General features: G+C 44.7%; 1 protein-coding gene across 1 annotated transcript in view; it reads left to right on the top strand.

The window, feature by feature from the left end:
* LOC126537740 (MAM and LDL-receptor class A domain-containing protein 1-like) overlaps window positions 1-16,226 on the top strand; it is a 204,840-nt gene that overhangs the window by 78,460 nt on the left and 110,154 nt on the right. Inside the window, exons 20-21 of the mRNA XM_050184828.3 lie at window positions 6,078-6,159; window positions 13,869-13,994. Coding sequence (XP_050040785.3) covers window positions 6,078-6,159; window positions 13,869-13,994 — 208 coding nt within the window. The remainder of the gene's footprint in view (window positions 1-6,077; window positions 6,160-13,868; window positions 13,995-16,226) is intronic.

Raw genomic sequence — 16,226 nt, 5'->3', positions numbered from 1 at the left:
AGTGCTGCAGTGGTTAAAAGAGGGAAGGGAGGAAAGAAATCGAGGCGTGGTTCAATCATTTATATTGTGGGAACTTAGCATCCCGAGAGTGCTGCGGATTACGAGGGTGGCAGCAATGGAGAGCTCCGGATTAAATGTGACCACCTGGGGTTTAGCACACGACACGGAAGAGAAACGTATTTTTGAAGAAAGGTACGAACTCATTTATTGCCCTGATGGGTGTTCATAGTGGCGTAAGATACGCACACTCGTTTATTGTTTTCTTCGGTTATCATTATTTTACTCGCAACTGCGATCACAAATTTTAATAATATGAAATCCATGTACGTACGCTGCTAGGTAGTCGGTTGGGCCGGATCAGTGTGGCATCGCAAGGGATATGTCTGCAACACGGAACGCATACCTGATCCCTTTTCGGTACCGGCACATTCATTGAAATCACCGACAACGACAACAGGGGCAGTGTCATCACAAGTAATTCACGTAAATTGAGTAGCCATAAATAGCTTACGGGACTATGAGTAATTGCTTTTTTTTATTGGTTACGGAGGTATGAGCCTTCGATTATGGGGGTATGAGCAATTGATGATGACAGTTTTCGACATGCTGAGCTGCACACCGCCACCCCCGAAGAATACCCCCTGAAGAACGGGTCGAACAAGCTCCTAAACATCGGGCTAATAAAATTCTCTTATTTGTTTGCAGTCAGTCTGAAAGTCCTAAAGTGCTAGTTCTGTACACTGTATGTGTGATTTAAAAGAACTTAAGCACTGTTCCCTTCATTTTCCTGAGTGCTTGTATCCTCTGCCATGAGCTACTGCATTTTTTGCTTGCTTACGGGTGTATAAGCCATTGATGATGATAGTTTTTGTTTACGGAGAACAAAAATTATGGAATCCTAGGCATATACAGCTTCGCCATAAAAATTTCTTTGTCTTGCGGAGCACACGCTGTGTACATGTCGCAATCTTTGGGTGGACGCAGGGAGATGCAAGTGAAATTTTTTAGTTATACATTGCCAATAAGAAAAAAAAAAGCTTTTTCAAATAAGTATTTCATATTGACATAATTGCTTCATCATCAAAAACACATCATATATCCTTCGTATATGTTCAAAATTATTAGTACAGATGACTCCTGCACTTCCAGTCTATCGTCGTACCTGGAAGAAAAAAGAAATTCAACTCAATGTTCGACGATACCAGAAACTGTTTCACCTTTGCCCTGTGAGGGCTATGTTTTGTTCAACAGTTGCTCAAGGCCAATATAGTAGTGATCGTGCAAAAACAGGTTTTAATGTTAAGCGCAAACTTCTGAGGCTGTGAGATAATGAGTCGAGGTCTTTTATGTGACCGTCGTCATGCTTGTGTGGATAGAAAGCTAATCTCGACTGTTCGTTAATTACACCTTGTTTGGCGAGAGAACCATTGTCCAGACTGCTCAACACCCTTGCATTGCCCTGCTACTCGACATGTAGGCTGTTGCTATACTGCACTGCATCGCATTGATGTGCAAGCATTCTTTTCCTTTTAAGTGGAGCTCTTAGAAGCTTTCTGAGTTTCTCTTGCCGTGCGCAGCTACGCCGAGCTGTGGGAGAGAGAACAGGGAGAGAGCGAAAGCAGAGTATAAAAATAGCATCGCGCAGCATAGCGACGCGGCGAGAGTGGGGGGAGCCTAGCGAGGGAGAGGGAGCGGTGGGGAAGCAGGTGTTGTGACTTCATTGTTCTCCGATAAAAACCTCTTTCTTGCAGTGGAAGAAAACGCTATGGTTGGTTCGGCTTTCGCGAACACCAGAGACTGGCCAAGCTGGGGGAAGCCCAGCAAATGTTTGACTCAGTGTGCGGTTTGGCACTACTTTACTGGCCTTCCTTCAGCTCCGCTGGTCTCTGGTGTTTGCGGCAGCAGAGTCACGCAGAATCATTTTTTTTTAGTTTAGACGTCGACTTACCTGTTTCCTTTCATTCCCTTTATGCGCTTTTTCCAGCACAAAGTAGGTCGCTTGTATTTACACTGACTAACCTGCCTGTCTTACTACCTTTTTCCCTTCTCCCTCCAAGAGCATGCGTGAGCATTATAGAACTGATGTGATGTGACATGCGCAAAGAGGACGACAAAGAATGTAGACATTCTAGTCAAACGTAACATTGCTAACATGCGCCTGCTGAACGTTTTTAAGTCATGTTCGCAGCAAGCTGCGGAGAGTTTTCTCACGTAGATTGAACGACTAATTGAGGCAGGCTGCTCCTGTAGCAGAAAAAATCCTGAGGAAGTGAACCCGCCAACTAGCGCAGGAGCCACCTCACGAAAAAGAAGAGGTAGCTGTCATACCTTACATACACAGCATGTTGCATAATTTGAAGAAAACTGCCAAGCGAGCTAATGTAGACGGACGCGGTGTGTTCTAACCCGTGCAAGCTTTCGAGGATCTGCAGAATGACCAACCCTGTTTTCGCAAGGCGCTGGCCTGTGTCACAAATCAGAAAAGTAAGTACATCGATTGTGAGGCAGGAGTCGCTTACGAAATTTCTTTTTTCATGTGGTAGAGAGTACGTAGGCCAATCCGAGCAATGCCTGAGTGATAGACCGAGACATCATCAAAACATTGTGAGAAACCTGATAGAGAGCCATCTTGAAATTCATTGTAGAGGTTTCAAATATAAGGCAGCTTTTCATGCCTGCCAGAAGCCGGGGCCAAGGGGTTAGACTAGTAATTGAGGCCAAATGGATCGTTGAGGCAGGTGATAGGAGCGTGAGTGTTGCGTCAATCATATTATCGCACAAAGGACTGCTTTACCTGAATGCGAATGTGCGCAGATGAACTGTGATTGCGTTCCTCATACAAAATAGTGGCGTTATTTTCCTGATTATTCATTCTTGGAAGTGAATAAGGAACCATGTGTGTGTGTTTCTCTATTTGTCCGTCGTCTTCACGCCTTTCACATCATATCATGCTCAGTCAACAGGCCCAGCTATTCATCTGGACTATAAAAAACTAGGTGGCGATGATTTACGGTAAAAAGCAGACTGTTCTATATCATACACCTTACATGTGCATAATTCATAAGGGATTGTGAGCAACATGCGAATGTGTCCGACCTTTCAAGTTACAGCGCTGTGTTTCAAATTTCACTCGAATTATTAGCACCATAGTCCATCCACACTTAATCGGAATACAATGACTGCATACGTAGTTAAAACAAAGTAATCGAGCCGTGACAATGGACAAACAGACATAATGCTCTGAGCAAGCAACTAAAGCAAGCAAAATGCGTTCAATTTCATTCTCTACGCTTTGCACAAACACATTTCACATGTTTGTACTTTTCAATATCAATTCAATGTGCTTAGGCTTATGGGTTATTTCACAGCCATGTTTCCATACGCTAGCAGGTGATAATCAATTAGCCTACACTGTCAGCAGGCACTAAGGGGTGCTCATTTATGTCCCTTTGACCTACGGGCAGTCAGCTGCACTTGCGTTCATTTACACTCACCTAAACTGACTTAGTCACTTCTCACTCTTGTGAAATCAGCGGAAATGAGTGACAGGGCTTGTGAATTTGTGCATACCTATAGCGACAGTACAGCGTGCCCAAGTGCTTTGTTGTAAATTTCATGCGAGCAATATTGCAAGGACTTCTCTCTCCCTCTCCGCCCCACCAAACATTTCTGCTGGAAAAACTGCTTTTTCTTCGTGTGCGTCATAAACATATGATCTTTGATCACTGCAATGAACAATAATTCTGGGCCTGATTTTTGCTTACCGATGCTGTTGTGAACTCTATAGTTGCACTGGAGAATCGGGGGTACTGCTTTCTTTCGCGGCGTTGTTATTAGTGATATCTCCAGCTTTAATTCTATACAGGAAAAAATTCACGCAAGCGAGAATAAAATGAAATGCTAGAAATTTGATAATTTGAGAAACAAAAGCTCATGAGAAAGGTCTTATTAAGGCCTATTTTGGGACTAGTGGGTACCTCATAGTCGAAAATCAACACTACATGGCCTTCACTAGACATAAAGAAAATGCCCAACTTGTAGAGATGTTTTTTTTTTGTTCTTTCATAGTATTTTAGCAGTGCAGCGCCGCTTTCTGACAACATTCTTAAATGACGCAAGTACTGAAATTCACAGATTTTTCAGTCGGCAATAAAACTTGAAACTGCTAGCTCCACGTGAGATATCGCGCCGTTAAAATTTTACCAGTGGCATAGACCTTCACTCCTTGTACAAGTAACGACTGTACTGCTCCTCTCCAAGAGATATCGTGACAAATTCTGCTTCTAGCGCAAACCGACACTTCGGTGCTGGCGCGTCGTCGGAGTTAAACGATTATTTTCGCGTCAAAGAAGCTTCAAGCTAAATTGGGCCTTGAATTCCAATGAACTCGAGGCATTGAACAGGAAAGCCAGAAACGCCCGCAAATCACACATTACAAGATGAAAATGCGTAACCACACCATAAAATTGTTCGAAATAAAGCCGTAGTCCGGCTAATATAAGCTACGAAATGCAATGAGCTTATTTCGCACAATTCCACGAAGGTGATAAAACAAGAGAGAAAGATTTCATGATTAGAAGGCTACACGCGATTACTGGCGCCATTGTGAAAGTTCCCGCATGAAATTTCATCAAAAGGACACCTGGCTGCGCAAGAAAAAGTATCGCCACCGATAATCCAATTTGAGGAAACCTAAACGGAACTACGCCTGCAGTTATGGCTAGTTCACACGCCAAAACGTGAATGTGCGTGTCCACATTAGTACTACACGTTCAGATCTTTAATCACCGAGTATCGTTATCTACTGGCTCATAATAATGCAATGGTAAAAATAGGTTTTTAGTAGTATGGTAAGCAAAAATCAACCTACTGAATCAACACTGGTTCCCAGCTGTACAGCACGCACTCCGACGATCCAGCTCACATGGAGGTCCACCGCCGCTGATCGTCGCACTGTTGCCTCGCACCCACGACTCGTCGAAGTTGCACTGGCTTCTTACAATTCCCAGTAAGGTCGGTGAAATTGAACGTCACTGAGATCACCGAGAGAGTTACTCGGCGCGGTCAGATGACGTCCCAACGCAAACGCAGTCGCATAACATTGTTGGTACAAAGAGATGACGACAGTTACCACCGAAATGTATCCCCTCTCGCGCGGGCCCACGCCATGTTTTTGCTTCATCTCGGCCTGAGAAGTCTCTCCTCTTTTTACGCCATCCAAGCTAAGCACAGAGGCGACGACTTCTTTCTTAGTCGGTTCTTTCTATCATTTTGGCTTTCGCTTTTCTTTCTCCCTCACAGCTTCATTGTCACCACTTCTTGCAGCTTGTGCTTTGTAACGCTCTCTCAAGGTTTCGGCGCCCTGTTTGGGCGCCAAATTTGTAGGTGTGCACATAAATGTTGCGTTTGCTCATTGACCGCATACAGCCGTGAGCAGCGGGTCGGCCGCGTGCTGTCACGCATAACCTCGCTTGAATGTACGCTTATATGCGGTTGTCTGGGCTTATTCGAGAGCATACCGCTCATATGGAGGGCGTCATGCAGGACTTGGCTAAGTGTGTACCCTCTAAATTCATAAGGTAGTAGAAATCTCCATACTAAGGCCTGCATGTTACGCTTAGGCACGAATCGTCATGCTTTTACTCTAGATTGTTGCCTTCTGATTTAGTGTTTGTTTTCAGCGAAAGACCAATTGGAACAAAAGCTCTACAGCTAGTTTACGCTAAGCCAGCGTGTGTGTTTTCTATGTGAATAATATAAGTTAATGCCATTACAAAAGTTATTCCGAATGCAGAAATGCTACAGAAAAGCTGTAAGCTGCTAAAGCAATGCATTGTGGCTTTCTTCGTCAGCTTTAAGTGCAGATTATTTTGCACAGCCGGAGAACGCAGTATATGGTTAAATTTGTGCGATTCAAAGGGGTAATGTTATTAGCCATCACCCTCGCAGCACCGAGCAATTCTACTCCATTTTCAGGCATTAGATTACACGTCCGATGGTTTTGATCGCATTATTTACGTGCACATATAGTTCATACAGAATGTCACATTCATACCTTTTTCTCTTGTATGTTTCAGCTGTGGATATCATTTTACATGGAGCCTGGCCTAGTTGCTCTCGATGATATACAAATAGATTCGGGACCATGCCCGCCAAGAGGTAAGCAAGATTGTGGCTCTCCTTTAGAATGCAGCTCTTAAGCATCCATCCCTGCGTTTAGCGCCGGCGTGCCTTGGCATCTTATATCTCGTAACGGAGCGAACGTGGAGCGCTGAGGCAGATGAAAGAAAAGCGCGCGAGGAGGCAAGTTGAGGATGAGTGGAGGGGAGATGGCCGGCGCACGCGCTGAGTTGCCGGCGGCCACGGCACCTTCAGCCGCGTGGGCGATCTAATCGGCGCTTCCGAGTGGGAGGGGGTTCAGGGTGACGTGAGGTGAGGAGGATCAGTGTTCTGTGGAGGGCTACGCTCTTCCTCAGCGTCAGCTGCTAAAGTCAGTCCATGTTACCAGCGTGTGTGGTGTGGATCACTGCTTCCGTAAGGGGAGATGGCGAGCGGCTGCGAGTAAGGCTCGTTCCCTTGGGTGTTGCCGCTTACACTGGTGGCACAATTTCCCCGTGAAGATGGGCCCGCTCTCGTCGTCGGCGGAACGAAAGCCTCATAAGAAAAGCGTAGGGCCACGCAAGACGGACTGCGCGACAACGATGGCTACGATATGGCGCCAAAGTAGCACGCGGTGTCTGTATGGAAACAAAGCGCTGTATCAGCTGCATGGAGGCTGCTGTGAATCGCGCCCAAGCTTCACCCACGCGCTGCCTCAGGCAACCTCCCGATAAGAAGGCAGTCGCGCCACACTTCGCTTCACTTGAAATGAGCCGCACGAGACAAATTGTTTCGCCAGCTACGCTACTCCACAACGCTCTCTTCCTTACATAAACCGCGTGCCTATATATAATCATAATACAATAGGTTGACACGCAAAATGAAAACACGTATAGAGCTGCGCTCAAATTTCGCGTTAGAGAATATCGTAATCGCCGGTGATCTTTTTCGTTTAATATTGCACTCTCACATTAACTTAATTTTCTAAACTACACTCCTGATATAACTGATCGTTTTACATCGGAATAACTTGTTCGGCAACTTCGTGGTGCCATATCGTGGTAATGCACAATAGCCGCGTAAAAGCGAGGTGGGATATTATTTATGAGTAATATAACATGAAACTATTAATACCTCACGGCGCCAGCGAAATCAATCTGCTGCGAAGCAATAAGCAGGCACTTATTTTCCAGCTCGGTGTGTTATTTTGCAAAACGTCACCAGAAGGATCCACGTTTTTGTGTGCGTCCTGCAAGTATGTGCGTGCGACTAGAGTGTATGGGTCATGTGAGCCTCAAGAAGATAATGATGATAGCGCCTTTCGCATTAGAAGTGCCTTGCTGTACTTTCCTTCCGGTAATGAAACTTCCGCGTAACGCTGTGGTGACATTTAATATAGTGCCCGCTGTGGACGCGCGGCGGCTTTGGTGGCAAGTAGGTCGCCACAGATGTTCTCTGCATACGCCTACAATTACGCAAGGGTCGACTCTTATTCTTGCTACGTGAACATTGTCAAATGCCTTTGACAACGTGCAAATCGCCGCCCCTTGCAGTATGCTAAGAAATTTAAACGCGAACAATTTCGAAACAACTACAACGCATTGTTTCATTGCCAGATACATCCATTTCTAGATTCAGTAACACAGGCCTAATTCAGAATTATAAATGTGTGAAAGCCTTGCGTTGCTGTCTGTAGCTGATAGCGGTTCAGTTTTGAACTTTGCATATAATTTCATGTAGGAACTGCATGCTTCGTGATAGCGACAACGCCTAAGATTTGTTGTGTGTCTGCGTGTCGGAAAAGGCGCCTAACCAAACCAACTTACTAACTAAACTAAGAACTACGTAAACTAAATACAATAACTAGAAACTATCATAGTAAATAAAACAATTTCATTATTAGTCACTAAGCTAATTAGACTCATTAATACGGAACTTAACAAAATAGCTCAACTATCTCACTAGGCCAACTAGCAACTAACTCAGCTGGGTTAGTTGCTGAATTGTTTGCTAACTAATTTAACTAATATATAGGCTAACTAACCAAACTAACTATAACTAACTCGGTATAACTAACCTTACTAAACCCAATTCAGTAACCTAAAAGCCTATAACTAGACTAATTAAACTAATTATCTAACTATTAACCATCTTAACTAACTAACCGAGCTTACTGACTACATTACGCACTAGATAACCTAAGCTTGCTGGATAACTAAGCTAATTTCATAATAATTAGCAGAGCTAGCAAACTAGTGAGCTAACTTACCTAACTTATAAATGAAATATTAACCAGTCAAATATGTTTCACTATAACTAATTTTCTATGTAACGAGTAATCGAACCGAACTTACTAACCAACTACTAATTGAAACAAGCGAACACACTAATTAACTAATCACGTACCTAATAACTAAATGAGCTAAGTTAACTAACCAATTACCTAACTAAACTTGCTAATAAGGAACATGGCCAACTTAACAAACTAAATTAACAAACGTAACTGAACTCATATTTATTGAATAACAAATAATTTACCGATGATCTAGCTATACTAATGCATTTTAGGTAACTCACGAACTAAACAGATTTCCTAATGTAACTAATTAACTAAAACATCTCATTACTGAACTATTTTTTGAAACCCAATAATTATTTACCTTATAATTGCTTTCCCTAACTAAGATAACTAAGCAAATATAACTAGCTCATCTTACTAACAAAACGTGACTGAGGCCAAATGGAATAACTTGGCTGAGAACCTTGGTAGTGACCACAATATTTGTGAGGCCCAGTTTCCTATCGCGGGTAAAAAAAAAGTGCGAATTCTCGTACACGGAGTGGTATAAATTCCGCAAGCTTCTGGAGGACAGGCCTCCCTCAGATTCCCGACCTTCCATAGAGCAATGTTTGGTTCAGGTCCAAGAGGAAGTTCGGCATGCAACCTCTAAGGTCTGCACCGACATTCCTGTTGAGAAAACAGATACCAAGTTAGCCCATCTGTTAGAGGCCAAACAGTCCATTCTATACAGATGGAAGTGTCAACGACTTAATCGTAGGCTACGCGAAAAGATATTTGAGATTAACAAACACATTGAGGAGCATTGACATAGTAGTTCTGCGGAAACCCGCAGAGAGAAGTAATGGAGAGAAGTAATGAATAAAGGGAAAAATCCTTTGTAGCAATTGCTACGAACGGGTGGATGTCTGATTTTTCCCTTTATTGAGGAGCATTGTGTAACCCTCTCTAAACAGCAGTGGGACGAGGTTTGCAATTCGATAGACGGCCAAATGCGCAATAGTAAAACTTGGAACTTGCTTAAGCATCTACTTAACGAGATCAATACTAAGTCTAATCAGAGGCATGTCATTGGTAGAACCATACATGAGGCCGCACGAATGAGTTCTGAGGACCTATTAATCCGCACGCTTGCTAACAAATATCTCCCAGTTGGCTCAGGGCGGTCACCTGTGCATCTCAATTACCAGAGCCAGGCCAATTCCTGCCTGTATGCAGAGTTTGGCGTTGAGGAGATTCGTAGGGTTCTACATGGACTCAATGGTAGATCCGCACCAGGACCGGATCGCATCTCCAACAAGGGGTTGCGGAATCTGGATGAAAAATCAGTCGCATACCTCACAGATGACATTAATGAAATTTGGAGGAATGGAACCGTCCCATTACCTTGGAAGACTGCTCTCGCAGTACTCATCCCCAAACCTGGCAAAACACCTAGCGTTGGCAACTTGAGGCCCATCTCGCTTGCATCCTGTGTGGGTAAGGTAGCGGAGCACGAGGTCCTGATCCGACTCTCCCGGTTCCTGGAGAATAACGACATTTACCCCCATAGTATGGTAAGATTCAGACCAAGGCTGGTCCAAGCATTCATACCAAGCATGGTATCCTGTGTATACACAGGATACCATGAAATTGATTAAGCATCAAATCATAGACAACGACTCTAGCGACACTCGAGCTGGTTTGGGACTTGATCTTGAGAAGGCCTTCGACGCCGTTCTACATTCGCATATCCTAGCCTCGATATCTCGGCTCAATCTGGGTGAGAGATTTTATAACTATTTTAGATCGGTCCTCTCGGATAGGAAGGCTGCCCTACGGGTGGCCGATCTCGAATCACAACTGCTGGAACTTGGCGAGAGGGGCACCCCACAGGGGTCAGTCATTTCCCCCTGTTTATTCAATACAGCCATGGTCGACCTAAGCAGAAAGCTTGTCGAGATTGAAGGCATCAAACACACTATGGATGCTGACGATATAACTACATGATGCACAGGAGGCAATGACGGTCAGGTTGAGGGAGCCTTACTGGAGGCCATAGACACTATCGAAACCTATCTCGAACCGACCGGTCTCAGATGCTCCCCCTAGAAGTCGGAACTTTTCCTGTATAGTCCCAAGAAACGCGGTCCAAGGCCCAAGGGGTGGACGTTAGAAGACGTCTAACTCTGTCGTTAGAAGACAGAGACATTAACCTATATACAAGAAACGGCTGCCGTATACCCAGAGTCGATTCAATCAAGGTCTTGGACATAATCGTTGAGTCAGGGGTACAAATGGCAAGACTATACGCAAGCTAATTGCTAAAACTGAAAGTGCTGTTCGTTTAGTTCGGAGGGTATCAAATCGACATCATGGACTCAAGGAGGATAACCTCATTCGACTAATGCATGCCTTCGTTCTGTGCCACTTTAGATACGTGTCACCCATGCATCGATGGAAACGGGCAGAGCGGGATAAATTGAACGCACAGCTTAGGGAAGATTACCAAGCGGGTTCTCGGGTTACCCGTATACACTTTTACAGTGCGCTTAATGCAGCTTGGCATTCATAACACTCTTGAAGAGATTGCAGAGGCCCAGGAGCGCGCATAGCTAACTTGCCTCACAACAACGAAGGCAGGGGGATCCATCTTGCAGGAACTCGGATATCACCCCGATAGTGTAGCGGAGGAGTTCTCTGACGTTCCTCCGTCGATTCGTGAGAACATTACGGTCGCGCCAATACCTAGGAACATGCACCCCGATCATAATCGCGGTAGAAGGAGGGCAAGGGCGGCCAACATCCTTAAGTAAATACGCAATGATCACCGACAGGTCAGCTTTGTGGATGCCGCTTCTTGTAAGGGACGTCGGGCGTTCACCATCGTAACTGTTGATGGTCGGCAAGGAATCACCAATGCTGCCTCGGTTCGGACGGGGGACTCCGAAATAGCTGAACAAATGGCTATCGCACTAGCCCTTCTGGATAGCTCATGGGATGTCATCTATAGTGATTCAAGATCTGCACTCAGAGCATTTGAAAAAGGCACCGTTTCCAAACAGGCCCTGAGACTTATTGCGGGCAAGGCAATTACGCACCACTTCATTTATTGGTTTCCCGCAGATCAGGGTCACATAAAGGGTGCTCCTCCCAACCTCCACGATTCGGCTCACGGGGCTGCGCGTGAACTTGCCCACCGCGCTACCCTCGACCAATCGGAAGCCGACTCTCCTGAGAACAGGGGCACGCCCTCCACCTAAAATGAGATTACTAAACACTACTATCTCAGCCGTAGAACCTACTTTGTTCCTTATCCGCGCCTCAATAGAGCTCAAGCATTAACGCTCCGTCTACTACAAACGAATACATATCACACTCCGTCGCTCTTACATAAAATCTATCCGGATACTTACACCAATGCTACCTGCCACGATTGTGGAGAAATAGCCACGTTAGACCACTTGCTCTGGCGGTGTGCCCGGTCACACACTATCATCGCTAACAGCTCGGCCAGATGGGAGGCGGTTCTCCGCAGCCCTCTTCAGGCTGACAAACTCTGGGCTCTCCAGCAGGCCCACGATGCGGCCGAGAGGCTCGGCCTTCCGGTTTCTACGTGGGAGCGGCCCGCTTCGTGAAGACTCACGATCTGCAGGTTTCACTCAAGTTTTACCATACCATACGATACCATCTTACTAACAAGAGGCACTTTTCATATTTAATGACAGTCATGTTCACGCATCAGGCGTAGCTCAATAATTGCCTTCTACTTAGGTGAGCGGCTCAAGAGCTACTATCTGTGTACATATGAAACTTTCGGCGGAAGTTTCGTGACCAGAAAGGAAAGCATTAAAGGACCCTGGTATTACTGAGATGGTACGGGGGAAGTTTCCTAACCATAAAGGAAGGCACAAAAAGACCCTGGTAATACTGAGATTGTACGATGACTGATTTTTCCTACATTGGCGAGGAAACGTTACAATACCACTTTGTTACCACTTAAGCCGATCTTAAAGGCGGCGCAGTCTAACACTGCGTCTCAAAGTGTTATCAGCCACGAGGCAAGAATGTAAGAAATTGGCATGGTCTCGTTTTCACAGTCACCTCGTGAATATGTGAAGTGACTCACGCGAAAAACAGTGGTAAGATTGGCAATCACCGGCGCGTTAGTTTCCGTGCTTGTGGGCGAAGGAACACTGGCGCATGCACGCGTACTCTCGCTTGTGCTGTGCAACGTACCTACACATTGTAGGAAGAATCTTAGTTATTTATTTATTTATTAACATACCTACGTTCACCCGGAGGCATTGTTGTAGGGTGGTGTTATGGATTTTACATGAATATTCACCTGCACTACCGCTAGAGATAGGCTGGTTAACTGAACTACACGTCTTTGAGTGCACCATTCCTTTTTACGCGATTCCGTTCGGCTGCTCGCTTGCACTGAAGTGTATCGTCAATTTCTTATTCTGCTTCGGTTAAGATGCGACAGTGTGGTGTCGTCTCGTTAAGTGGAAGCATTAGCTCCACCCCGACTCCAGCGGACCTATTCAGGTATACATCAAACGCAGAAATGCTTTGATAATGAAACCCTTAGGTCAATTGTAATGAAATTTGGTGTATTGGAGAGATAAAATTAGATTCTGGTGACTGTTGACACCAAAATATTCATTTATGGCATTGAATTTTTGACAATGATATTAGAAAATTGGTGAGTTCGACAGAAATAGGAGTACAACTTTTACCAATCCGTAAATCTTCGCAAAAAATATTTTCCAGTTTTGCAAATTGCATCCATTGGAATATGCAAGACCGACAACTTCGATGTATTAATTTGTATCTTACGTGGATTTGTTACAGTGTTTACGAAGCTTTTCTAAAAGTCCTACTGACATGCTACGGCTGTATTGGAGTTCTATTTGTAATACATCTAACACGCCCGCTCTAGATGTAGTATTAGATGCATTTCAAAGAATTGCGATATCGTTTTCATTGCTGAGCTAGAGTTGTAAACTTGATAGTTTCGAGTTTTGAAAATTTGCTATTTTAAACAATCATCATAAAAAATGAAGGTATAACAAAAAAATTTGCTTCCAACAGTCGCTAGACTCTTTTTCTTTTAAATGCAACAAACAGCATCAAGTTTGCTGCAGTGGTTGCTGAGAAAAAATGATCCCCTTTCCCATGTACTTCGATAATAGCTGCTGAGCTAAAGCTTCCTCTTAATAACACCTTCCTAACACAAACATTCTATTTGGAGGAAAAATATGTTTTTCATATACTTCTTAGAGAAATAATTTGAAGCTTATAACGAATCCTAATCTGTTTCATAAGCAATAATACCGAATATGTATGCAAAATCAACGAACAGCTTCTAGAAATGGCATAGTGGAATGCGTGTAGGAACATTTAATTTGGGCCACCAAAGTTCTTGGAAAATATTTGGTACTAGATTTGTTGTAATGCGCCTACGTTGTGCTTCCTCGTTCAGATTTTTGTTCCTGGGAAGTGGGATCTCCGTGCCTGATAATCGCAGCTCCGGACAGCTTCGACGCCTGGAAAATTCGGCGCGCCGCGGATATTCGCTTTGCAGACCATACCACCAATAATTTGACAGGTGAGTAAATGGTCGCACGTGCTTTGGAGACTTGAGGAATGCGACGTGATTATGGATGCACTAAAAAAATAAGCTAGATAAGTTTTAGACTGATAAAATGTTGCTTAACACACATTTTTTTTTGTTAATTTCGCGGTGATATGTCAGCTAATACGAGAGAAAATAAATGTGGACAGTTGAACATCGCGCCATGTTCCCAATGCTGGTGCGTCAGTGTGACGTCACGTATTTCAAAACATTGTTTACTATTTGGGACCGTTGTGGCTCAGCAAAAGCTATTAACACTTATTATGGTGAGCCTTCAGCTCTTTCAGAGTACAGTGCTATCAATCCTTACCGTTAAAAATTGAACTAAACGCTAGGGCAGGCGCCTTCAATTTCATGACTTCACGGTGAGTTTGAGCGAGAACTTCAAGGTAGTGACGTCACCCGTCTTACATCCTTGTGTTCTTTCTTTCGTTTTTGCGTCGTACAGTTGTATACGCGCTCTAAATGTGAAGGTGTAAAATTGTGCGTAATTATCATGTCTGGCAATGCAATGTAATTAAACATTTATACTTCGCAACTTGTGGTTGTACGTTTCGCTTCAGAAAATTAACGCCGCTCGAGAGGGCCCTTCTACTACCAAACAACAATGCTTCGGTTTCGGCACCACTCAAAAGCAATTGTGGCTGCCGCGTTTTTTTTTCCCCTACCAGACTACTTTCTGAGAAATATTCAATTTTAACTGGACTTATTTTCCAATAAACCTGACTGGACCCTGTAAACCTGCTGGACGTACCACAATGTACGCTTGACAGGAGAAGATAAATCAATCCACCAATGAGGACTTCCTCAAAGTCGTGTTGCCTGGTCTTCTCCCGCTTTCGCGGGCTGTCACCACGTATTTGTTTACGTAATATAAGCAAGCTCAGTCTACAAGCATTATTTCTTTTTCAAGCTCCTTTTTTTTCTTCTGACAGGGAGTGACTCTTTGCTGTGCTAATATCATTGTGGCCCAGTTGGCTTTCAGCCATTTTATGTGAGGAGGGAAAACAAGGGCGTGCGATTGTAATCGCAACAAGGGCGTGCGATCGGGTGATGGTAGGGACAAGAGCCTCATCGACATTCTGTAAGAAATTATTGTCACTATAGGTGCTGCAATGAACAACTATACAATGGAGTGTAGTTTCGTGGCACCACCCTATTAACACAGAGCCTGAAGTCAATGTCAGAAGTCAAAGGCCAAAAGTGAATGAGTGCAGCGACAGGTTTGAGAAAACGTTCCAGCTTCGTGAGCCCAATATACGATCACAAACTGCGAAGGGTATAGACAGCCGCTCCTAGATTTCTGGTTTTATTGCGAAGCAATACTACTTTAGGTCGCACTTCAGCCCGTTCCGTGGCGAGGCGGTGGTAGGCACCATTGACCTTTAGCGTGACCTCGCTGCGTGACGTGACACCACGTGACCTAGAGTGACGTCACATAAATAACGTCTTTCATACATAAGAAACATCTTGTAAGCTGGGCTGGTGGGAATCGAACCAGGGTTTCCGGAGTGTGAAACGGAGACGCTACCACTCAGCCACGAGTTCGCTACTTCAAAACGGGACAAAATCGCCTCTAGTGAATGCGGTGTTTCCTTAGAGACGTGCCGTAGAAAGTTATACTGCGGTATATATCGGTAATTATGACCACGTAACTTACAGAAGTCGCAGTTTCACGAGTAGCGAAGTACCTTTCCACTACATTTCTTGTGCGCTCTGCGCACACGCAGAGCCATCTTGGGGCAAACACAGAAGACACCCTCCTCGCAATGTACGGAGCTGCCCCAACACGTGGCGCACCACTCGCCCCATGATCGCGTCCGCCTTCAAGGCGCGTCGGGGCCCGGCTATCTTTGCCGATCGCGACGTTTGGCTGGCGTAGCGCGTTTGAGTAGGCGGTGCGAACGGGGTGCGATAACGCTATCGCGTTCCACTCTTGAAGGCGGCCTAACTCCCGAACAAGGCAGCTCGGCAGAATGCAAAGAGGAAGCATCAGCGAGCTACGGAGACGGAGGAAGAACGAGAAGAACGACTTTCTAAGCGGCGTGCCCAGTATGCAGCTCGGCGACACACTATTGCTTCGCAATCACCAGGCTTAACCAAGCTAAGCCACGGCCGTTTTTTTTTTTCAAATCGAAATCAAAATCTGTATGCTGTCGGTAGTGAGAAATGGCTTTAAATTCCTCCCAACCATGGAAACTGACG

The sequence above is a fragment of the Dermacentor andersoni genome, chromosome 4 (assembly GCF_023375885.2).
Source record: "Dermacentor andersoni chromosome 4, qqDerAnde1_hic_scaffold, whole genome shotgun sequence".
Taxonomy (NCBI): Eukaryota; Metazoa; Arthropoda; class Arachnida; order Ixodida; family Ixodidae; genus Dermacentor; species Dermacentor andersoni.
This window is presented reverse-complemented; position numbering and strand designations above follow the sequence as displayed.